The sequence below is a fragment of the Erinaceus europaeus genome, chromosome 15, assembly GCF_950295315.1.
Source record: "Erinaceus europaeus chromosome 15, mEriEur2.1, whole genome shotgun sequence".
NCBI lineage: Eukaryota > Metazoa > Chordata > Mammalia > Eulipotyphla > Erinaceidae > Erinaceus > Erinaceus europaeus.
This window is the reverse complement of record NC_080176.1, coordinates 23,371,882-23,396,396: the sequence shown is the minus strand read 5'-3', so window position 1 is coordinate 23,396,396 and position 24,515 is coordinate 23,371,882. Positions and strand designations below refer to the sequence as shown.

The 24,515-nt window shown below is 52.8% G+C and overlaps 1 protein-coding gene across 1 annotated transcript; it reads right to left on the bottom strand.

Moving 5' to 3' along the window:
* Positions 1 to 14,741: 14,741 nt before the first annotated feature.
* Positions 14,742 to 23,998, bottom strand: LOC103115289 (small integral membrane protein 10-like protein 2A). Its single transcript, XM_007525044.3, has 2 exons — positions 23,607 to 23,998; positions 14,742 to 15,957 (listed from the first exon to the last, which is right to left on the bottom strand). Exons 1-2 carry the CDS (start codon positions 23,790 to 23,792, stop codon positions 15,937 to 15,939), a joined length of 207 nt encoding a protein of 68 aa, XP_007525106.1. The 5' UTR covers positions 23,793 to 23,998; the 3' UTR covers positions 14,742 to 15,936.
* Positions 23,999 to 24,515: the final 517 nt, after the last annotated feature.

The window sequence follows — 24,515 nt, the reverse complement described above, 5'->3', positions numbered from 1 at the left end:
CTGTCTCTGCCCGTCTCTGTCTTCCCCTCCTCTCTCCGTTTCTCTCTGTCCTGTCCAACAGCTCCAGCAATAATCCTGGAGGCAAAAAGAAAAAAGGCAGAAAGAAGGAAAGGCAGAGGGACAAATCATATAAATCACACACAATCATATAAGTTAAAGACAGAGAGAGGCCACCAAGCTGTGTCTCCGAAGGCTCCCTGTCCCCCCACCCCCTATATCTCTCTTGGTCAGAGACACCTGTGTGCAGCCCCAGGAGTGAGCACACACCCCCCACACACACACACACACGTGCTCACACACAAGCATCCTCCCCAACCCAGCTGTCTTTCTCTTCTTGCTTTTGTGAGAGAACAGAGGGAGAGACAGAGAGGAGAGAGCCACACACTGTGCTGCCCCACCACCCACAGACCTCCCCTAGGGCCATCATGATTCCCCATGTGATGCTGGGCTCCAGCCTCAGCACAGCAAGGCATGACTTCTACTGGGAGTGCGGTCTCCTGCCCCTCCCCATACCTCCCCACACCGCCCAGAGCATCAGTTAGGCTGGCTGCTGGCGGGGGGGGGGGAGTGCCTAGGGGAGCAGGCCCAGGACAAGGTCACCCCAAGATCCTCACATCCACCCAGGGCCTGGACAGCACTTCCACCCTGGCCCACAGCTCAGCCAGTTCCCACGGGAACTCTGGCCGGGGGTCTGCTTCCCGGGCCTGGCTGACACACTCGTGAGAGACATGACGCGGGGGAGAACAGACCCTCTTTGTGGGGGAGGCCAGCACAGCTTCATGCACCCCGTGACCCCCCTCCACCTCCTGTTGGAGGACGAGCTTCTGTCTGGCTCTGCCAGGGAATTAGATGTCAGGGAAGGTGCCTTGCACTCTGAAGAGGAAAAACTCCTCAGGGAGGGGCAGGGAGGGTGCAGCAGCAATGCACTGGTTTTCCACGCTTGACACCACAGAGGCCCAGGTTCAAACCCAGGCCCTACTGGATGCAGGCGCTGAGAGGTGCTCTGGTCTCTCTCATGCATAATAAAGAAATAAATCGGGGTGGTCCGGGAGGTGGCGCAATGATAAGGCTCTGGATTCTCAAGCATGAGGTATGGAGTTCGATCCCCGGCAGCACATGTGCCAGAGTGATGTCTGGTTCTTTCTATCTCCTCCTATCTTTCTCATTAATAAATAAATAAAATCTTTAAAAAAAAAAAAGAAAGAAAGAAATCGGGATCAGGTGGTAGCACAGCGGGTTAAGCGGACATATCACAAAGCTAGATGCTGGTTAGAGCCCCTGGCTCCCCACCTGCAGGGGAGTCGCTTCACAAGCAGTGAAGCAGGTCTGCAGGTGTCTTTCTCTCCCCCTCTCTGTCTTCCCCTCCTCTCTCCATTTCTCTCTGTCCTATCCAACAACAACAATGATAACAATAATAATAATAATAACAAGGGCAACAAAATGGGGAAAATGGCCTCCAAGAGCAGTGGATTCGTAGTGCAGGCACCGAGCTCCAGTGATAACCCTGGAGGCAAACAAACAAGCAAACTTTTTTTAAAAAAGATTTTGTTGTTCGAGCCCCTGACTTCCCACCTCCAGGGGGGTTGCTTCACAGGCACAGGCGGTGAAGCAGGTCTCCAGGTGTCTGTCTTTCTCTCCCCCTCTCTGTCTTCTCCTCCTCTCTCCATTTTTCTCTGTCCTATCCAACAACGATGATATCAATAACAAGTAATAACTACAACAATAAAACAACAAGGGCAACAAAAGGGAATAAATAAATAAATAAATAAATATAAAATTAAATTAAAAATTAAAAAAATTTTTTTAAATTTAAAAAAGATTTTGTTTACTTATTAATGAGAAAGTTAGGAGGAGAGAAAGAATCAGACATCATTCTGTACATGTGCTGCTGGGGATCGAACTTGGGACCTCATGCTTGAGAGTCTAGTGCTTTATCCACTGCATCACCTCCCGGACCACAAGACATAAATCTTTTAAAAATATCCTGGGAGCAGCGAGGTGTTGGGCAGTGATGTACCCAGTCAAGCACACATATTACCAAGTGGAAGGATCTGGGTTCGAGCTCCTGCTCCCCATCTGCAGGGGGTCTACTTCACAAGTGGTGAAGCAGGTCTGCAGGTATCTTATCTTCTCTTCCTTTATCTCCCCCTCCTCTCTCAATTTCTCTTTTTTTTAAAAAAAATTATTATCTTTATTTATTGGATAGAGACATGCAGAAATTGAGAGGGTAGAGGAGATAGAGAGGGAGAGGGAAAGAAAGACAGCTGCAGACCTGCCTCACCGCTTGTGAAGCTTTCCCCCTGCAGGTGGGGACTGGGGACTCAAACCTGGGTCCTTGAGCACTGCAACACCCAACCAGGTGTGCCACCACCCGGTCCCTTCAATTTCTGTCTTATCCAACAACAACAAAATTAGAAATAAAAAGAGGGGCTAGACAAGATCAGAAGAGAAAACACAAGTAGAACCTGAAATGGAATTGGCATATCGCACCAAAGTAAAAGACTCTGGGGTGGGTGGGTGGGGAGAATACAGGTCCAAGAAGGATTCAGAGGACCTAGTGGGGGTTGTATTGTTAAATGGGAATCTGGGGAATGTTATGCATGTACAAACTATTGTATTTACTGTTGAATGTAAAATGTTAATTCCCCAATAAAAAAAAATCAGAAAGAAAAATAAAATTAAAAAAAAAGAAAAGAAAAAAAAAGAGGGGCCAGGTGGTGGCACACCTGGTTGAGCGCACATGCTACAATGCGCAAGGACCCAGGTTGAGTCCCCAGTCCCCACCTGCAGGGGGAAAGCTTCATGAGTGGTGAATCAGGGCTGCAGGTATCTCTCTGTCTCTATTCCTCTCTCTCCTCCCCTTCCCTCTTGATTTCTGGCTGCCTCTATCCAATAAAGATACTTTTTAAAAAAAGAAAGAGGGGAGTCGGGCTGTAGCTCAGCGGGTTAAGTGCAGGTGGCACAAAGCACAAGGACCGGCATAAGGATCCTGGTTTGAGCCCTGGCTCCCCACCTGCAGGGGAGTCACTTCACAGGCGGTGAAGCAGGTCTGCAGGTGTCTATCTTTCTCTCCCCCTCTCTATCTTCCCCTCCTCTCTCCATTTCTCTATGTCCTATCCAACAACAACGACATCAATAACTACAACAATAAGACAAGGGCAACAAAAGGGAATAAATAAATAAATAAAAAATAAAATTTAAAAAAAAAAGAAAGAAAAAAAATGGACGCTGGGACTGCAAGATTTGTAGTGCTGGCATCAAGCCCCAGTGATAACCCTGGCAGAGGGTGGGGGGAAGAGGAAAAAGGCAGAACTGAGCTGCGCTCTGGTAAAAAATATATATATAATGCTCTCCAGGTTTCCCTAGAACTCTCTTCTCTGTCCAGTACAGCAACCTCTGTCACACAGAGTTCTAGAACTGGTGACTGGAGTGAGTGAGGAGCTGAATTTTGTTTAAGTCTTTTCTCCTCCAAGTCTATACCTGAGCCTCACTGACCACACAGCTCCACCACTCCTGGCAGACTGTTCTCTCTGTTATACTTGACAGGACAATACAGAGAGAAATTGAGAAGGAAGAGTGAGAGAGAGGGAGAGAGGCAGGGAGACACATGCAGACTGGCTTTATCATTCGTGAAGCTTCTTCTTCACATGGAGAGCAGGTGGGGAGCAAGGGCTCGAACCCCGGCCCACGTGCACCTGTAAGGGAGCATTTCACGAGTGGTGAAGCAGGTCTGCAGGTGTCTCTCTTTCTCTCTATCTCCTTCTCTTTTCATGAAATTTTTAAAAATATTTTATTTATTTATTATTGAGGAAGATAGGAGGAGAGAGAAAGAACCAGACATCACTCAGGTACATGTGCTGCCGGGGCTTGAACTCAGGACCTCACGCTTGAGAGTCCAGCACTCTACCCACTGTGCCACCTCCCGTACCACTCCTTTCAATTTCTGGTTGTCTCTAGCCAATACATAAAAAGATTAAAGAAAAAATTTTAGTGGTCCAGGAGGTGATGCAGTGGATAAAAGCATTGAAAATTGAAAGAAATTGAAAGGAAAGGGAGAAGATAGAGAGGGAGAGAGATATCTGCAGTCCTGCTTCACCACCTGTGAAGCTTTCCCCCGCCAGGTGGGGACTAGGGGCTCGAACTTGGGTCCTTGTGCACTGTAACATGTGCGCTCAACCAGGTGTGCCACCACATGGCTCCTCTTTTCATTTTTTTATTATCTATTTTTTTCCAGAGCCCTGCACAGCTCTGGCTGATGGTGGTGTGGGGGATTGAACCTATGACTTTGGAGCCTCAAGCATGAGAGTCTGTTTGCAGAACCATGATGCTAACTAACTAAACCTGCCCTCTATCTTCCTCTCTATTCTCAGCTTCTCTGTCCTGTTAAATAGAAAGGAAAAAAAAAAAAAAAAGGAAAAATTGGCCACCAGGCATGATGGACTTCTAGTGCCGGCACTGAGCCTCAGTGATAAGCCTGGTGGCAAACATAAAATAAAATAACATCAAAGAAAAGAAAAGAAAGGAAAGGAAAAGAAAAGAGTCAGGTGGTAGTGCAGCAGGTTAAGTGCATGTGGTGCAAAGCTCAAGGACCGGTGTAAGGATCCCGGTTCGAGCCCCCGGCTCCCCACCTGCATGGGAGTCGCTTCACAATGGGGAAGCAGGTCTGCAGGTGTCTTTCTCTCCCCCTCCTCTCTCAGTTTCTCTGTCAAATAAAATAAATAAACAAACAAAATAAAATAAAATATCTGCAGGCTTAGCACTACCGCACTGGTAGGAGAGGTGTAGTGTTAGGTTGGATCAGCACTGCAGAATACTATGCCCCAGTATGGTTCCGTAGCCCCCCATGTCCACTTGGTCGATTTCAAATTATATTCCTCCATGAGGATAATTTCTGGAACCATCCGTTCCACCCCGGTTCCATGGCTGCCAGTTCTTAGCAACATCGCCCCGCCAGATATTCGTCGGGATGCGGCATCATCTAAGTTCATTTCCCATGTCTACGCTCGACCGGACCTGCCAATATACGCGGATATCTTCGCCCACCCTGTCCAACGTTTGACGTCTCGTCACCCAATCTGGTCCCCTACGCCTACACTGAACTTCTCTGTTCCAGTCTCTTGGAAACAGAGTTGGCAGTCAGCTGAGGTAAAGAACAAACACCTCATCAAAGACCCCTGCAAGCGTCAACCCGGCTTTGACCTAGCACGTTATGATTGGGCCCTCCTCAATCGCTATCGAACAGGCCATGGCCGGTGCGCCGCTATGTTCCATCGCTGGGAAGCAGAGACGACCCGAATTGCCCCTGCGGCTACAGACAGACTATGACCCACATAGTCAATGACTGCCACCTCTCCAGATTCAAAGGAGGTCTCGAAACTTTACATCAGGCTCAACCTGATGCTGTTGACTGGCTATGGAAGAAGGGCAAACGCTAGAAGAAGAAGCCTTGCTGGATGGGGCAGTGAGAGAAAGCAGATCACAGCCCCCAGCCAGCTCCACTGGTTGGCTACCACCACATTCCCTGCCTCCCAGGCCTGGGAATGTTCCAGAATTCAGGAGCCCTGCACCACACAGACATCCCGTGAGCAAAATGACTCGTGATGGACTGTTGTTGCTTATCAGCATGGCCTATCATCTGATGAAGGCGGAAGTGTTCTTGGGGTCAGGCTGTTCCCGCTGGCGGCTCTTCTAATAAGATATCCTCCTCTTTCCAAAACACTGACCAAGAGCACAAGAAATAATAAAGGGCCAAGTGATGAACATATAGACAGGAGCTTTTATCTCCAAGAGTCAAAAACTTTTCTGCTCTCTCTTTCTCTTCCTTGTTCTTTCCCCCTTACTCCCTCCCTCTCCTTCCTTCCTTCTTCCCTCTCCCTCCCTCCCTCCCTCCTTCCTTCTTTTCCTTCCTGTCACAGTTAGGGCTTCACAGCTCCAGGCTAATGTTTTCAGATAAGAGAGAGACAGAGATAAAGAGTGTAGTCTGGGAGGTGGCACAGTGGATAAAGCACTGGACTCTTAAACATGAGATGCTGAGTTTGATCCCCGTCTGCACATGTGCCAGAGTGATATTGGATTCTTTTTCCTCCTATCTTCCCCATTACTAAAGAAACAAAATCTTTAAGAGAGAGAGAGAAAAAGCACTGCTCAGCTGTAGCTTATGGTGACACAGAGAACTGAACATGGGACCTCAGACTCCGGCATGAAAGGCATTTGCTTAATCATTACGCTGTGCTCCATGCCCCAAAGACAGCTTATCTTTTAACTTTATTATATATTTTTAAAGGATTTTATTTATTTATTAATGAGAAAGATAGGAGGAGAGAGGAAGAACCAGACATCACTCTGGTACATGTGCTGCCGGGGATTGAGCTCGGGGCCTCATGGTTGAGAGTCCATGCTTTACCCACTGCGCTACCTCCCGGATAATTTCTTTGTATTATCTTTATTTATATATTGGATACAAAGGTGCTCCGGTAGCTTGCCGTGACCGTAGAGTGGTTAGTACTCTGCATTGTGTGGATACAGACACCCAGAAACTGAGAGAGGCAGGGGTGAGAGAGAAGGAGAGAGACAGAGAGACACCTGCAGCCCTGCTTCACCGCTTATAAAGTGATACCCCCTGCAGCTGGGGAGCCAGGAGCTTGAATCAGGATTCCTGTGTGGGTTCTTAAGCTTTGTACTATGTGCACTTCACCCATGTGCTACCGCCCGGCCCCCCTCTCCCTCTCTATCTCATCCTCCCTCTCAATTTTTTTCTGCCCTATCCAATAAAATAGAAAGAAAAAAAAAACAGAAAAATTGGCTGCTAGGAGCAGTAAATTCATAGTGAAGGCAGTGAGGCCCAGAGAGAACCCTGATAGAGAAAAAAAAAAAATCAGGCACACGTGGGGAGGGTAATAGGATAATGGTTATGTAAAGTGATAAGTGTGTGAGATTCCAAAGTCCCAGGTCCCCAGTCTCCTAGCAGAAGTCAGAGCTCAGCAAGGCTCTGGTAAAAAAATAAATAAATAAAAATGGGGCTGGGTGGTAGTGCACCTGGTTGAGTGCACATGTTACAGTACATAAGGACCTGGGTTCGAGACCCCCGTTCCCCACCTGCAGAGGGAAACCTTCACAAGTGGTGAATCAGGGCTGCAGGTGTCTATCTCTTTCCCTGTCTCCCCCTTCCCTCTCAATTTCTGGCTGTGCCTACCCAATAAATAAATGAGGATAATAAAAATAAATTAAAAATAATATAGACTCTCTCTCTCAAGCATGAGGTCCTAAGTTCAGTCGCTGGCAACACATGAACCAGATGTTCTGGCTCTCTTTCTCTCTCCCTCCTCTCTTTCTCTTGGATAGGACAGAGAGAAATTGAGAGAGGAAGGGGAGATACAGAGGGGGAAAGAGAGACACCTGCAGACCTGCTGCTCCTTTGTGAAGCACACCCCCCAAGGTGGGGAGCCAGGGGCTCAAACCTGGATCACTGCACATGGTGATTTGTGCCCCACCACCCAGTCCCCGCACCCGATTATTATTTTTCCCCAACTCATTTATCTTGCTTAGGTAGGATCTTATTCTAAGGGTTGACATGTACAGAATGTAGCAAGCCATACTGAACTGAACTAGGCCTGGCAGGTTTTTTTTTTTCTTAAGAATTTGGAAAAACGGGGGTCGGGCGGTGGCGCAGTGAGTTAAGCGCATGTGGTGCAAAGCGCAGGGACCGGCGTAAGGATCCCAGTTCGAGCCCCCAGCTCCCCACCTGCAGGGGAGTCACTTCACAGGCAGTGAAGCAGGTCTGCAGGTGTCTATCTTTCTCTCCCCTTATCTGTCTTCCCCTCCTCTCTCCATTTCTCTCTGTCCTATCCAACAACGAATTGCATCAATAAGGGCAATAATAATAACCACAACAAAGCTACAACAAGGGCAACAAAAGGGGGAGAAAAATGGCCTCCAGGAGCGGTGGATTCATGGTGCAGGCACCGAGCCCAGCAATAATCCTGGAGGAGGAAAAAAATAAATAAATAAAAATTAAAAAAAAAAGAATTTGGAAAAACATCCAAAGCACAAGGACTGGCTCAAGAATCTCAATTCTAGCCCCCAGCTCCCCACCTGCAGGGGGGTCACTTCACAGGTGGTGAAACAGACCTGCAGGTGTCTTTTTCTCTCCCTGTCTACCCGTCCACTCTCAATTTCTCTCTGTCTTATCCAATAGAAAAAAATGAGCAGTGGATTCGTAGTGCAGCACTGAGCCCCAGCAATAACCCTGGAGGCAAAAAAAAAAAAAATTGGGAAAACAAAAGAAAGGGATGGGGGAGTCAGACGGTAGCACAGCGGGTTAAGCACGTGGTGCGCACAAGGACCGGCGTAAGGATCTCGGTTCAAGCCCCTGGCTCCCCACCTGCAGGGAAGTCGCTTCACAGGTGGTGAGGTAAAGCAGGTCTACAGGTGTCTTTCCCCCTCTCTGTCTTCCCCTCCTCTCTCAACATTTCTCTCTGTTCTACTCAACAATGAAGACAGACAATAATAACTACAACAATAAAACAACAAGGGCAACAAAAAGGGAATAAATAAATATTTAAAAAAAAAAAAAGGATGGGATGGGATGAGATGGGATGGGGGAGGGAGGAGCCCTTCCCTGAAGCGGTTATACTCAAGTGAGCAGGTGGCGCCCTCTTGTAGCAGAAATAGGACTCACATGCTGTCTGCCTTTGTGTGTGTGTGTGTGTGTGTGTGGGGGGGGTACTTGTTCCATATGCTGCCCGGCTCCTCAAACTAGGCAGCCAATTACCCTAAAACCACTGGGTTTACAGCCTGGGTGTGGAAGGCCCCCTTCTCCAGATCATTATGGGAGGTGGGGAGGCAGGGCAAGAGTGCCCAGGGAGCCACACACAGATTTTTTAATTCATTTATTACTTTATTTTTGCCACCAGGGTAATCACTGGGGCTCAGTGCCTGCATTGGATCCAATGCATGGGATGCATTGGATCGACCTTCCCGTGGTGCATCCCATGAGTACCCATTCATTGGGGAAACTGAAGATCCTTCCTAGCCGACTGAATCAACATGGATCCAAGTCACTTTCAAAGCCAGCAACAAGCAGCTCCTGACAACTTTCAAGCTGTTGGTCCTGCTCTTCGAGTCCTCCAACTTAATGTTGAGGGGCTGTCCTTTGCCAAACGCGTTCTTACTGGTCAATTGGCGATACAGCATCAGGCAGATGTTATTTGCCTACAAGAAACACATATAGCAGTCGATGAAGCTGCTCGATTCACCATCAGTGGATTCGATTTAATATGCTATAATCTCCATCCTAAACACGGCCGAGCCATCTACGCTAAATCGTATCTTGCGGATGTTTACCATACGGCCTCTTTGACCTTCTACGACTCCATTACTATTGGAACTATTCAGCTCGTCAACATATATAAGCCTCCAGTGCCTCATGGGATAATGAGGTCCTGCCTAGCTCGAATCACCCAGCCGTTTATGTTGGAGACTTTAATAGTCATCACCAAGACTGGGGATATTCCTCCACTCGTGCTGACGGCTCTATCTTAGCCGACTGGGCTTCAGCGAATGACCTCTCCCTTTTATACGATCCCAGACAGCCAGGCTCTTTTCACAGTGCTAGATGGAATAAAGACTCGTCACCCGACCTGTGCTGGATTAGCTTGGCGGTACGAGAATCCGGCATGAAGCCCAGCCAGTCTATCTTGGCGTTACTCTCGATCACACTCTGTCATTTCACAAACATCTCATAAAAACTGCAGCAAAGGTGGGCGCAAGGAATAACATCATTGCAAGACTGGCCAGCTCCTCATGGGGCACGAGCGCTTCCACACTACGATCATCATCTCTGGCATTATGCTATTCCACTGCAGAATACTGTGCCCCAGTATGGTTCCGTAGCCCCCATGTCCACTTGGTCGATTCCAAATTATATTCCTCCATGAGGATAATTTCTGGAACCATCCGTTCCACCCCGGTTCCATGGCTGCTAGTTCTTAGCAACATCGCCCCACCAGATATTCGTCGGGATGCAGCATCATTTAAGTTCATTTCCCACGTCTACGCTCGACCGGACCTGCCAATATACGCGGATATCTTCGCCCACCCTGTCCAACGCTTGATGTCTCGTCACCCAATCTGGTCCCCTACGCCTACACTGAACTTCTCTGTTCCAGACTCTTGGAAACAGAGTTGGCAGTCAGCTGAGGTAAAGAACAAACACCTCATCACAGACCCCTGCAAGCGTCAACCCGGCTTTGACCTAGCACGTTATGATTGGGCCCTCCTCAATCGCTATCAAACAGGCCATGGCCGGTGCGCCGCTATGTTCCATTGCTGGGGAGCCAGAGACAACCCGAATTGCCCCTGCGGCTACAAACAGACTATGACCCACATAGTCAATGACTGCCACCTCTCCAGATTCAAAGGAGGTCTCGAAACTTTACATCAGGCTCAACCTGATGCTGTTGACTGGCTATGGAAGAAGGGCAAACGCTAGAAGAAGAAGCACAGTCAACGGCCAAGCCTTTCCCGCTACGAAACAAGTTCTCAAGATCTTCCCGCACAGTCATCACCGCCCAGCTATCATCCACATTGGTCTCCAGCTCCCACTGATTCTGTGCTCGGAGAAACTAAGATGGAACTTTCGGAAAGCAAACTGGTGTCTGTTCAGTGATCTTACCAACAAATCTATTCCTGTAATTCCAATTAACTCTATCCCCTCTGAAGATTCCTACAGGTGCTTCCGCCAAGCCATCTTCAAAGCAGCTTCCCAAGCCATTCCTCGTGGGAGACGTGCTAACTATATGCCTTGTCTTGATGCTGAATGCGAGCAACTACTAAAGCAGTATGATGAGTCGGGCGACCCAGATGTGGCTGACCATCTCACTGCCTCCCTGGATGCAGCACGCCAAGCCTGCTGGCAACAACTCACGGAAAGTTTGAACTTTACCCACTCAAGTAGGAAGGCCTGGAAGCTTCTTCATAGTCTGGGTGCCGGTAGCCAATCCTCTCCCATCTCCCATCCTCCCGTATGTCCAAACTCAGTGGCCAGTCACCTAACTCGAGTTGGACGTGCTAAGATCGACCCAGTCAGGAAAAGAGAAATTTCCCATGAGTGGTCATCCCACTTCCGTTTATCTTGTCCATCTCCAAAACTCTCTCCCTTTACACTGTCTGAACTGGAAGACGCTTTGAAGAGGGTTAAACCGGGAACAGCTGCTGGCTATGATAACATCACCCCAGAACTCATTCTTAACTTGGGCCCCGTGGCAAAGAAGTGGCTCACTACATTCCTGTCCCATATCTTGGAATCTGAATCTATGCCCAAAATTTGGCGTCGTGCGAAGATAATAGCAGTTTTGGAACCAAAGAAAGACCCAACACTGGCCGCCAGCTATAGACCAATTTCTCTCCTCTCCGTGTGTTACAAACTCCTTGAGAGGCTGCTACTGTCACGTATTTCTCCTCTTACAGAGAAATTCCTATCACCCGCCCAAGCTGGTTTCCGCCCAGGAAGATCTACCTGCGAACAAGTCCTGGCCCTCTCAACTTACCTTGAAAATGGATTCCAGAAGAATTTAAAGACGGGTGCTGTCTTTGTTTATCTCACAGCAGCCTATGACACGGTCTGGCATCGTGGTCTCCTAGTCAAGATCTCAAAATGCCTGCCTCCATGGGTGGCCAACACTATATTGTTTCTTCTCCAAAACAGAAGATTCTGGGTGCATCTGGGTGACAAGTCTAGCAGATGGAGACTTGTCTCAAGTGGCCTCCCCCAGGGCTCTGTTCTGGCTCCTACGCTATTTAATATTTACATCAATGACCTTCCAGAAACTTCTTCAAGGAAGTTCATCTACGCCGATGACATCTGCTGTGCAACTCAGGCATCCAAGTTTGACATCCTCGAGGAAACACTCACGAAAGACATGTCTCTGATATCTGATTACTGTAAAAAAGGTGACTAATCCCTAGCACTGCAAAAACGGTATCATCTGTTTTCCATCTACACCATGCCTCGGCCTCACGTGAGCTTAATGTGCAGCTTGACAATACGAGAATCCGGCATGAAGCCCAGCCAGTCTATCTTGGCGTTACTCTGGATCGCACCCTGTCATTTCACGAACATCTCATAAAAACTGTAGCAAAGGTGGGCGCAAGGAATAACATCATTGCAAGACTGGCCAGCTCCTCATGGGGCGCGAGCGCTTCCACACTACGATCATCATCTCTGGCATTATGCTATTCCACTGCAGAATACTGTGCCCCAGTATGGTTCCGTAGCCCCCCATGTCCACTTGGTCGATTTCAAATTATATTCCTCCATGAGGATAATTTCTGGAACCATCCGTTCCACCCCGGTTCCATGGCTGCCAGTTCTTAGCAACATCGCCCCGCCAGATATTCGTCGGGATGCGGCATCATCTAAGTTCATTTCCCACGTCTACGCTCGACCGGACCTGCCAATATACGCGGATATCTTCGCCCACCCTGTCCAACGCTTGATGTCTCGTCACCCAATCTGGTCCCCTATGCCTACACTGAACTTCTCTGTTCCAGACTCTTGGAAACAGAGTTGGCAGTCAGCTGAGGTAAAGAACAAACACCTCATCACAGACCCCTGCAAAGCGTCAACTCGGCTTTGACCTAGCACGTTATGATTGGGCCCTCCTCAATCGCTATCAAACAGGCCATGGCCGGTGCGCCACTATGTTCCATCACTGGGGAGCCAGAGACGACCCGAATTGCCCCTGCGGCTACAGACAGACTATGACCCACATAGTCAATGACTGCCACCTCTCCAGATTCAAAGGAGGTCTCGAAACTTTACATCAGGCTCAACCTGATGCTGTTGACTGGCTATGGAAGAAGGGCAAACACTAGAAGAAGAAGAAGTAGGCACCAAGCCCCAGCGATAACCCTGGAGACAAATAACTTTTGGGCACTGAAACAACTGATCACAGATGGGGCCAGCAGCCCTTGTCACGTGCCTTGGTTTGAACACTGGAACCACATAGGAGTACCCCATCCCCACCAGGGGCGCTTTGGTGTCAACTCATCTGAATAGGGGGCCAGGGTCACCCAGAAACAGTAAAATCACACGTTCCAAGCTATTTTCATTAAGAAAAGTAATAAACTCAAGAGTGTCCTTTTTTTTTTTTAAACCAGAACACTGCTCAGCTCTGGCTTATGGTGGTCTTCAGCGGATTGAACCTGGGACTTTGGAGCCTCAGGCATGAGAGTCTTTTAGCATAACCATTGTATTATCTACTCCCACCCAAGAGTGTTCTTAAAAACGCTTGTCAAAGGTTTATTTTTTTATGTTTGATATCAGAGTTTCCATTGGCAGAGAAGTCAGGGCACCCCCTCCCCCAAAGCACACACCTCTCCACCCAGGAAGCTTCAGGTAGGAGAGTTCCTCGTTCTACCGGCTGAGCTATCTCTTGCCTCAACAGATCTGCTAGTGAGAGAAGCAGGGCAAGACTCTGGATCTTGAGGTCCCAGGGATCAAATTCAGGACCTCAAATGCCTATTTATTTATTTGTTTAATTTATTGATTTGCCTCCAGGGTATCACTGGGGCTTGGTGCTGGCACTATGAATCCACTGCTCCTGAGACCATTTTTTTTTTCCTTTTTATTGGACAGGACAGAGAGGTTGAGAGAGGAGAAGTAGAAAGAAAGACACCTGCAGACCTGCTTCATCGCTTGTGAAGCTTCCCCCCTGCATGTGGGGAGCCGGGGGCTCGAACTGGGATCCGTGCACTCTGTGCATCACCATCCGGTCCACAACAAAAGAATCATTATTATTTTAACTCTGGCATGCGATGCACAGGGTTAAGCGCCTCACACCTGCAAATGTGATACTTCTTGAACCACAAGGTCACAAGACACCAAAGGAAGGGAACGAATCAAAACAAAAACCAGCAGAATGTGTACGTACTAAAAGACTCATAAGATGATAAAGGAGTTGTGACTGGAGAGCTCACTAAGTAGGGTAACACTTGTCCAGAGTGTGTGGCCCGGCTTGAGCCCTGGCACTACGACTACATGGGAGTTGCTATGGAACCAGAGAGAGAGGAAGCTCTAGTGCTGTATTCCTTCTCTCTTAGAAGGAAAACTGCAAACACTACAGGTAGGCCAAAAAAAAAGTCACTGTTGGTACTTGGTAGTGGCGCTCCTGGTTGAGGGCACACACAGTACAGTGCTCAAGGACCCAGGTTTGAGCCCCCAACCCTCACCTGCAGGGGGAAAGGTTTGCGAGTAGTGAAGCAGGGCTGCAGGTGTCTCTCTATCTCCCCAGTCCACTGTGATTTCGGGCTGTCTCTATCCAATAAATAAAGTAAAAATTTATAAAAAGTCACTCAATTTTTCCACAAAGTTGCTTTTAGAGAGAGAGAGAAAAAAAAAAGGCAAGCCTCCCAGGCTAATAGAATCACAGGGAAACACTTCATTTTTCATTTGTTTTTTGCAACTGGTTCAAAAACACAAATACTTGTAATTTACAAATTGGAGAAAATATCCTAGTTGGAGCATTGTGCCCCAGGGGAGCAGGCAGCTTAAGCCAGGGGTGGCCAGAAGGGCTTCACCATGTGCTTGGCTCACAGTCCCCTGGCTGGCCCTCAAGACAACTGGAAGAGGGAGCTGGGAAAGGGAGCTGGGTCTGAGCGGGCCTGGTCTGTCTGGCCAGTTTGGGGCTTCTAACCCAGCTGCCTACTTCTGCCCCCAGGAAAGAGACAGGCGGCCATGGGACTGCAAGCGGAAACACGACGTTTATTGAACCCTGGGCCAGCTTTACTCCTTGTCCTGGGGGCCCCAGGCCCCACCTCCGCATGGTCCCAGTCAAGTCATCCAGCACAGGCGACTCTGGCATCCTGGGGGCTCAGGTGGGGAGACTCTTCCTTCCGTGACCTTTGTCCGTCCATCTGTCCACCATCAAAGGCATTGTGGCGGGAAGCTCCCTCATGGAGCTGCAAACTCTTCATACTTCAGGGGCGCCCTGCCAGAGAGGGCCCCAGCTGGGGAAGGGCCGAGGCCACTGGGCCGTGGAGGGGGTGGCCGCAGATGGCCTAAGGGAGGGCACCCCATTCTCAGCAAGGCTTGGGGGGCACCCAGGGGCCGGCTGACAACCCCCCCCCCCCCGAGACATGGCCATCCGCAGCTATGGTGCTCTCCGGGAGACCCTGACGGGGGTAGGGGAGGCTGTGCTCTGGGCCAGTGTCCGTCCAGGGCAGATCACGCTCTCCTTGAAAGATGGTCACCTGACCCCCGACATCTCTGGAGCTGAACTGAGAGGCGCTCAGCAGTCCCTCCCGCACCTTCATCACCAGCTCTCCAGAGGTGACTTTCACTGTCTGGTGACACAGAGCAGGGCAGGGCACAGGCGTTGCTGAGACGGTGGGAAGCGGTGGCCTGAGCGAAGCCAGGTGTCGCCATCTCGGCCGAGGGGCACAGGCGCAGCGAGCAGGCCCAGCTCAGCACAACCCCTTGGCAAGAGCCCCAGGGGCGTGGACCCCCAAAGCCACCAGTTCCATCCGTGTCTGCCCAACCTGGCTCTCCGGGGCCACACTGTCCCTGTGGCCCCCCAGCAGGCCCCTCCTCGGAGCCCCCCTGACCCTGCAGGGCACTCCAGCATGGGGCCTGGGACCCCCAGTCAGGCTCAGAGTGGGCGTGGACACCGGGTGGCTTCCCACCACCCACCGTGGACACAGCGCCTGGGGGCTGTCCTCTCGGCCTGTGGCTGTGGTTTCCAGCAGTGATGCTCCAGGGGTTGCACATCCTCGGGCGGGGTCAGGTGGCTGCGCTGGGCAGGGCTCCGGCGGCCGTGAGCTCCAGGTGCTGTGATCTGCCCAGTCCCGGGCAGCGGCCCCCTTGGCCGCCGTTGCGTCACCATCCCTCATGCTGCGCACTCTCCAGCCAAGGGCGCTGCCAGGCAGGGGTGCCGTCCATCAGTGGATCTCGATGTGGACCTGGAAGAGACCAGAGTTACATTCTGCACACATGCCCCGGGCCGAGCCAGAGCCCCAGCACCACAGGGGAGCACGGTGACAGCATGGGGGAAGCTCCTTGGGTGCCTCGCCCCCAGCCAACAGAGGAAAAGTTTGTGTACAAGATTCCGGGTTCATCCCCAGCACCGTGAGAAAAAATCGAGTCTTCAGTTCATGGGGCAGCAGGGGCTTGGAGGGCCTAGGAAGCCGTGCAGGGAGGACACAGGAAGACAGAGAAGCATGCAGGGATGCCCAACAGAGACCCGATGGGTGGGGGACCCACAGCCACCAAGGACAGTAGGACTCGGGACCCTGCCCACTGTGGGTAGCTATGTGGCTCCTGAAAATGGCTGCGTCTGGTGGGGAGGCAGCAGAAGGTTGTGCAAAACACTGGAGGCTCTTAAGTACCAAGTTCAGTCCCCAGCACGGCCATCAGCCAGAGCTGAGCAGGCCTCCGAAACAGGACTGAGCCACACACCCAGAACAGCTGCTCGACCCTGCGCCCCTGCCTGGCCCCCTGGCACTGTCTGAAGCAAGGCGTCATCACAGAAGAGGCTGTTTGCTGCAGTCAAGGCACAATGTGCTTAACTCTTCCAGTAAAGACACCTGCCAGGGTGGGCGAGACAGCCCAGCTGGGAGCTCGGCAGCAGTCTGTCTGTCTCTGGGGTGCAGTGAAGCCCTGGTGACACAGAAACCAAAGCCTGGGGGAGGGCTGGGAGCTGAGGCCAGGTCACCCCAAGGTGGCAGCACTGACCTTCTGGCCACACAGAACGGAGCGCCCGCCTTCCGCCCGCTGACCCAGTTAGACACCCCCCACCCCGTGGCGGTTTGCAGCCTGGACCTGGCCACCCAGATCCACTCTCTGCTCTAACCCAGACACTGGGAGGTCAGTCCTCAAGGGCCTGGCAGGAGGCAGCACACTTCAGTGTCACTGTGCTACCTGACGGGGATGGGGCTGGTGACAGCCCATGTCCAGCTGGGTCACAAGCACAGGAAATGCGGGCAGAGCCGGCTTCCTGGCCCCATCTCACCAGCCGCTCAGCCGGCGAGGCTGCTTCCTCCTTCACCACCTGGGTGTGAAGTGTGCCAGGAGATGGGACAGCCAAACACACAGAGACACCCAGGACAAGCAGCGGCCACCGTTCAAAGTGCTGCTGAGGGACACAGGTCCTCTGCCAGGTGGCCCGCCCCCCTGCAATGAAGGGGCCCGGGTGCTGGGGGGTCTGTCTCTCTGACAGACACCTTAGACAGTGTGCTGCTCTGTTTTGTGCCAAACCCAGGTGCGAGCCTGGCCCCCACTGCACTGGGGAGAGCTTTGGTCTCTCCCTCTCCTCTGGCTTCTCTAAGCAGTGATGCTCTGGTGAGAGAGAGCTGCGGGACTGCAGAGAAAGCTCCCCGTGCAGGGCAACAGCTCGCTGTGGCCTCCCTGCCTGTCTGAGGAAGAGGCCTGCAATAGTGGGTGTTGTATGCTTTACATTGGGTTCTAGTTCTCCCCTGCCAAGAGAACTGGATCAGTCCAGTTGGTTTCGAGGCCCGCTTGGCCCCACCCCAAAGGAACCCCGCCAGAGTTCCAGAGTTCGAGAGTCTGGAGTTGGAGAGTTCGAGTAAGAGAGAGTGCTTGCAACGCCACAAAGAGACAGCAGAGTTCTGTTTGGTGATTAGTTTGTCTTAGTTTATGAATCGTTGTTCCTGAATAAAGAAATACAGCTTCCCTGCCCAGCCGTATGTCTCTGGTCGTCTCTGTTACCCGCCCGTGAAGCTATCCAGGCCAGCAGGAGCTTCCGAATTTTAACAACAGGTGGGTCCACATCAGGGCCAATAGTAACAACAACAACAGAAGTAATAGTAGTAGTGGGCGCACAGTGACCTGAGCACATCTGCCAGTGATGCTCGGGTGTTCTCTCTGCACGGCTAAGTGAACGCCCCTTCAGTCACCGGGAAGAAGCACCAGGCAACTGGGAGACGGCTCAGCCGACGAAGGCTCCCCACCACATCCCGGGACCTCTCCCGAGAGCCTCTACCTGGACCTCCCCAACGAGGTCAGTAGGCAAAGCTGGGCAGACCGCCTCCCTACGGGGCTACTGTGGGGGTCCCAGGAGGAGAGGGGCAGGCCTCGCTCACCGCAGGGACCGGGCAGGAAAGAGTACGCCCCTGTGTGGCTGGGCCAATGGCTCAATCCTCCCGAGCCCCTCTGCTCCACCTGGCAGAGACTGAGATGGAGAGACACAGAGGAGACACACCTCAGCGCAGCCTTGCTGCTCCTGAAGCAGGCGCTTCCCCGTGGTGGCAGGCTTGGCCCTGGGTCCCCAGACACAGCAGCAGTGCCTGGAGCCGTGTCTAGGGACCCAATGGGTCCCGCATGCACCTCGAGGGACCCACCCATGTCCTCCGTGGGACCGGCAGTCAACTTGGCATCTACAGAGCTGGGGACTCCTCTCCCGCCAGCTGGCCGTGGACACTGTTCCCCAGCTCTTCTCTGCCAGCGGGCATGCGGGGGTGCCCACCTCTGGCCACCAAGGTGCCGTGAACTTGGGTGTGGGCACCTGGGCTCCTAGGGGACACCTGCAGTGCTGAATCACGGGACACCCCCCTTCCTGAGGAAGTGTCAGGATGCATCTGCCCCCACTCCTACCCCCAACACCCCCAAGGCTCCCAGCTCCCCCACCGTCCAGGCTCCAGGCTCCCTTCCTAAAGAGAACGGTCCTCATCCAAATGAGGCCAAGAGGTCGAGGGCGACAATCTCCCTTTATTTTTTGTCCTCGGCATGGCTGTCACTGCATCCCTGGCGTCAAGGTCGCATGCTGGGGTGCTGGGAGGCCGAGTAGGGTGTGTGGGGAGGAGGCAGGGGCAGGAGGGGGTGACTTCTAGGGGAGACAGGTGGGGGGAGCGGGAAGCGTTGGCAGGGCCAAGGGCATCTCCACAGAGCAGCTGGCCCAGGGGACATGGGGCGTGTGCGCGGCCACATCCCTGGGGGCAGCTGGGGAGCAGCTTCTAAGCTACTGGGGCACCCCTGGGGGTCACAAGGCTGCAGTGGGTGAGCCGAGGCCCAGGGCCAGACCCGGAGTAGGACATTCCGAGCCTCCCCAGTAGGAGAGGCCACGTCCAGGCTGCCCGGATGTCTCGGGTGAGAGGCTTCTGCTGTCCCGTTCCCCCCTCCCCCCCCAGTGAACTTGGGCTGCTGTCCAGTGTCTAGTGTCCCAGCTCCTGCTTTGTAAGACTTGGGAACCCAGGACACACAGCACAATGGTCATTTAAACAGCTTTGCATCTGAGACTCTGAGGTCCCAGGTTCAACTCCCTGACAGAACTGAGAAGTGCTATGGGGGAAAAAAGAAGGAAAAAGAAAGAGGAAGGGAGGGAAGGAGAAAGAAAAGAAAAAGGAGTCGGGTGGTAGTACAGCAGGTTAAGCGCACGTGGCGTGAAGCACAAGGACTGGCGTAAAGATCCTGGTTCGAGCCCCCCGTACGGGGGTCGATTCACAAGCGGTGAAGCAGGTCTGCAGGTGTCTTTCTTTTTCTCTCCCTCTCTCCCTCTCTATTTCTCTCTGTCCTATCCAACAACAACGACATCAATAACAACAATGATAAGAACTACAACAATAAAACAAGGGCAACAAAAGGGAAAAGGAAAAGAAGAGTCGGGAGGGTCTGCGAGCGGCTCAGCCAGCAGGTCACACATCCGCCAGGTGCGAGGGTCTGGGCGGAGTCACTGGCCGCCAGGCAGGAAGGGCCACCAGTGGGGGGAGAGGTCGAGTGGAGGTGCACCTGGCTGAGCACACGCACTACAGTACTTGGGGACCCAGGTTCAAGCCTCCGGTCCTCACCTGCAACGGAAAAGAAGCTTCCTAAGTGGTGAAGCAGGGCTGCAGGCGTCTTTCTTCCTCTCACCCTGTCTCCCCCTTCCCTCTCAAGTTCTGTCTCTGTCCAAAGCAAATAAATAAAAAAGTAAAGTCTTTGGTGGAGCAGCGCTGTGGTGTCTGTCTCTGTCTCTTGTCCTCTACCCAGCGAGTGGAACCACCGAGGCTGAACCCGCCAGCAGGGCCCAGCTGGCAAAAACATATCCAGGTGCTCTCTCCGCTAACCTCTCAAAAACTTAAAATTAAAAAAAAATTTATATATTTATTCTCTTTTGTTGCCCTTGTTTTGTTATTGTAGTAATTATTGTTGTTACTGATGTCATCATTGTTGGATAGGACTGAGAGAAATGGAGAGAGGAGGGGAAGACAGAGAGGGGGTGAGAAAGATAGACACCTGCAGACCTGCTTCACCACATGTGAAGCGACTACCCTGCAGTTGGGGAGCCAGGAGCTCAAACCGGGGTCCTTACTTGGTCTTTGCGCTTTGCACCACATGCTCTTAACGCACTGCACTACCCCGACTCCCCCTAAATTTTTTTTATATTACTTATTTTCCCTTTTGTTGCCCTTGTTTTTTTGTTGTGGTTATTGTTGTTGTTATTAATGTCGTTGCATTGTAGGATAGGACAGAGAGAAATGGAGAGAGGAGGGGAAGACAGAGAGGGGGAGAGAAAGACACCTGCAGACCTGCTTCACTGCCTGTGAAGCGACTCCCCTGCACATGGAGAGCCAGGGGCTCGAACCGGGATCCTTATGCCATTCTGTGCGATTTGCGCCACGTGCGCTTAACCCGCTGCGCTGCCACCTGACACCCTACCCTCTCAAATTTTATTAAAAAAACAAATGAAAAGCCACAATTGAAGCGTTTACTTGGGAGAGCCCATGGCATGCTTGCTGTGTGTAGGCCTGGTACTTATCTCCTCAAAGCATACACACTCAAAACTGTCAGGGCCAGGGGAACCCTCTAAGCTAAACCTCACACCTCTGGGCTTCCTAAAACTTTTTTTTTAAATATTCCGTTTTGTTGCCCTTTATGCTTTAGTAATACTTGCTTTAAAAAAATTATTTCTGAGAGAAAGAGAGAGACAGGTGTAGGGTATCACTCTGGCAGGTGGGATGCTGAACTTGGGATTTTGTGTTTGAAAGGCCAACACTTGAGTGATGGTGCCAGCTCCCGGGACCATGATATTTAATTTTATTTACTTATTTATTCTAGCAACGGGTGGTGACCAGAGCATCACCCTGGCACACATGATTGCAGGAGTGGAACCCGGTACCCCGTGAGTGCTACTCCAGTGCTCCAGCCATCGTGCCGTCTCTTGGGCCACTGGAGTCAGGCTGCTGGTCCCCGACTGCTTCGTGTCTCTGAGTCTGCCAGTGTTTCCACTCGAGACTGAGAAGCAGGCCGCTGACGACTCAGCGGCTCCCTGGCTCTGCTGAGGATCCTGACCCTCCTCAGCCAGCAGGGGCCTCGCCTCTTTCACCCAACAGCTGTCGGCCTCCCTAAGGTACCCTGTCACCCTGCAGGCAAATGATACTGGGGGCAGGTGGGGGTCGGGGAGGGACCTCACGTTCTAAACTCAAACCAAGTTAAAACCCTCCCACTGGGGGCTCAGAGGGTAGCACACCCGCCTTGCACCCGTGAGGCCCCAGGTTTGAGCCCCTGCACTGCACTGAGCAGGGTCACAGAAGCAGTCTCTCCCTCACCTGAGGCATACCTCTCCAAGCGTCTCCACGCCCCCCAGTCACCTTGCACTGAGGATGCGGTGCCCCCAGCTTCCCTCCTGCAGGGGCCCTAGCCCCACGTCACTGCGCAGATTCCCCGTGGGGGATAACCTTCCCAGAGATCATCGAACCCCTGCCCCCACTAACAAGTGACAGGCTGCAGACCCAGGTCGGAACTCAAGCGGTGGGCAGGTGACGGGCAGCTCAGGCCTCTGTGACTGTGCAATGGCCTGGACTCTAGAACCGGGAACCCAGCAGTGGGAGCAGTCTGGGTGCCCACCGGCACGTTCTGTTCTGCCAGCTTTTGTTTTTTTAAAGTCAAACTGCTATCTAAAAATCAGACTTTCCAGGGGCCAGGCAGTAGCACAGCGAGCTAAGCACACATAATACGAAGAATGAGGACCCGCACAAGGATCTCGGTTCAAACCCCCGGCTACCCACCTGCAGGGGGGTGGCAGGGTCGCTTCACAAGCAGGTCTGTAAGTGTCTGTCTCTCTCTCTCTCTCTTTTAGGATTTTATTTACTTATTCATGAAAAAGATAGGAGGAGAAAAAGAACCAGACATCACTCTGGTACATGTGCTGCCGGGGATTGAACTCGGGACCTCATGCCTGAGAGTCCAATGCTTTATCCACTGCACCACCTCCTGGACCACTTTCTATCTCCCTCTCCCTCTATCTCCCCCTCCTCTTTCAATTACTCTCTGTCCTGTCCGCTAAAATGGAAAAAACTGGTCTCCAGGAGCAGTGGATTCATAGTGCTGGCACTGAGCCCCAGTGATAACCCTGGAGGCAAAATAAGATAATTAGGCTGTCCGGTTTCTCTTGGAAGTAGGAGGGCCTGGGAACTGTCTCTGGCTGGTGGCAAGTGGCTTCTTCGGCATAAGGTCCCCGAGACCAGCCCCTACACCTGGCACCCCTTTGCCCCCCACCTGTTGGACGCATTCCTGAGAGCTCTTCCCCATCCATCGGGGCAGCACCACTGCAAGAGCCTCAAGTCCCTACTCAGGCCCAAGCATCTGGGTTTAGGCCTGGGACTTGGGAGGGGGGGTGGGGGGGTTCTAGCCGCCTCAGACAGGTGGCTCCAGGGTGCTGGTGACCCCCCATGACCTGCGACAGGCACTGAGGACCCACATAAGGACCAGGCCTTTTGAGGCAAGAGGGAAGCAGAGGAGGCTAAGAGTCCCATCTTTCAACACCGCCTCCTCCCTCCCTCCACAGGGCACCCAGAGCTGTCAGGGCAGAAACTTCCTGAAGGCAGGCGCCCTCCCACCGCCAGGCTGTGCCGTCCACTCCACTCCAGGCCTGGGGGGAGGGTCCTCCAGCTGGGACTATCCCCTGGCCCAGAAGACTCGGGATGCAGGGGGTGTAAGAGTGCCAGTGATTTCGGGGGTTCTGGGGGGGGGATGTCACAAGAGAACTCGGGGAGGGTGGGTCCTGACACCCTCGCAACCCCCTCACCCCAGTGTCCCCTCGTGCGGGGAAACAAGACACAGATCCCAGAACTCTGAGTGGAACCCACCTCAAGCTTTGAAGGTGTATGGGGGGGGGGTCATCCCTGAACCCCCAAACCCAGTCACTTTCAGAGAACAGAATTAGGGGAGAGACACTACAGAACGCCCCTCCCATGGGGCTGAGAGGGGCCTGCACCGGGCTCAGCCAGCCCGAGTGGGGGGTAGGGAGGCGGGGGGGGGGGGGGTCATGCATCATGCACCGGGCTCAGCCAGCCCTGGGATCTGGGGTCCCGCAACTGGTTTTGCCAGCCCTGGGGTGGGAGTCCTGGGGGTTCACGCACGGGGTCGGGCAGCGCCGGGGTGGGGGTCCAGGGTGGGGACGCACCGGGTTGGCCAGCCCCTAGGATGGGGGTCCTGGGGATTCATGCACCGGCCTAGGGATCCTGAGGGAGGGGCATGCACGGGTCGAGAAGCCCCGGGATGGGGGTCATGCACCGGCATGGGGGTCCTGGGTGGGGGATGCACGGGGTCGAGCAGCCTGGGGTGGGGGTCCTGGGTGGGGGATGCACCGGGCACCCGGCGGGCGGCGCCCACCCACCTGCAGGCGGACGTTGAGCATCATGGAGGCCACGATGTAGAGGTAGGGGAAGTTGATGCGCAGCCGCCAGGCCAGGTCGAAGAAGATGAGCAGCGTGCGGGTCAGCCCCTTGCAGAAGACCCCATAGGAGCGCGCGGCGGCCGAGCGCGACAGCCGGACAGCCAGGCCCGACAGAGCCGCCGCCATATAGACCCCGGCGCCGCCGCCGCCCGCCGGCTCCGCCCCGGCCCGCCGGCTCCGCCCCGGCCTCTGGCCCGCGCTGGGCGCGCTGAGGGAGCGAGGGAGGCGGCGGCGAGGCCGGCGGGCGGCGGGGATCCGCGCGACGAGGCTGGAGGTTCCTCCGCAAGCCGCCGCCTGGTCCAGCCCGGCCGCGCGGCCTGACGTCACAATGCCCGCGCCGCGCCTGCGCCGACAGCCCCGGCCCCGCCCCCGTCACCTTTCCCCAGGTGAGGTGCGCATGCGCGGCCCGATGCCTCCGGGTGGGGCGATGGGTGTGCGCTGTCCTCGCGCGCCCCCTGATGGTCAAAGCGGGGAACTAGACGCGGAGGGATTAAAAAATATTTTAATTAAAAAAATTTTTTTTTTCATATAGAGAGGCAGAGACAGGACTGAGGAGACAGCATAGTGGTTCTGCAGAAGTCTTTCATGCTTTCAGACAGGTTGAGTCCTCAGCACCGCCACAAGCCAGAACTGAGCAGGGGTCTAGTCTCTAAAAAAAGAAAGAAAAAAAACGAAGAAAATAAGAGAAAAAGAAAGGAAAGGGAAAGGAAGACCATGACCCAGGAAGTGGCACAGTGCATAGAGCATGGACTCTCAAACAGGCGGTCCTGGGTTTGAACGTTGGCATCACATGTGCCAGAGTGATGCTCTGGTCCTCTTCCCCACCACAATAAATAAATATTCGAGAGG

Bases quoted from the DNA above. Each gene is read 5' to 3' on its own strand.
- LOC103115289 (XM_007525044.3), bottom strand. From the start codon at position 23,792: ATGGCGGCGGCTCTGTCGGGCCTGGCTGTCCGGCTGTCGCGCTCGGCC. The intron at 15,958-23,606 runs GTGGGTGGGCGC...GGTCTCTTCCAG, and splicing joins TGCTCAACGTCCGCCTGCAG to GTCCACATCGAGATCCACTG.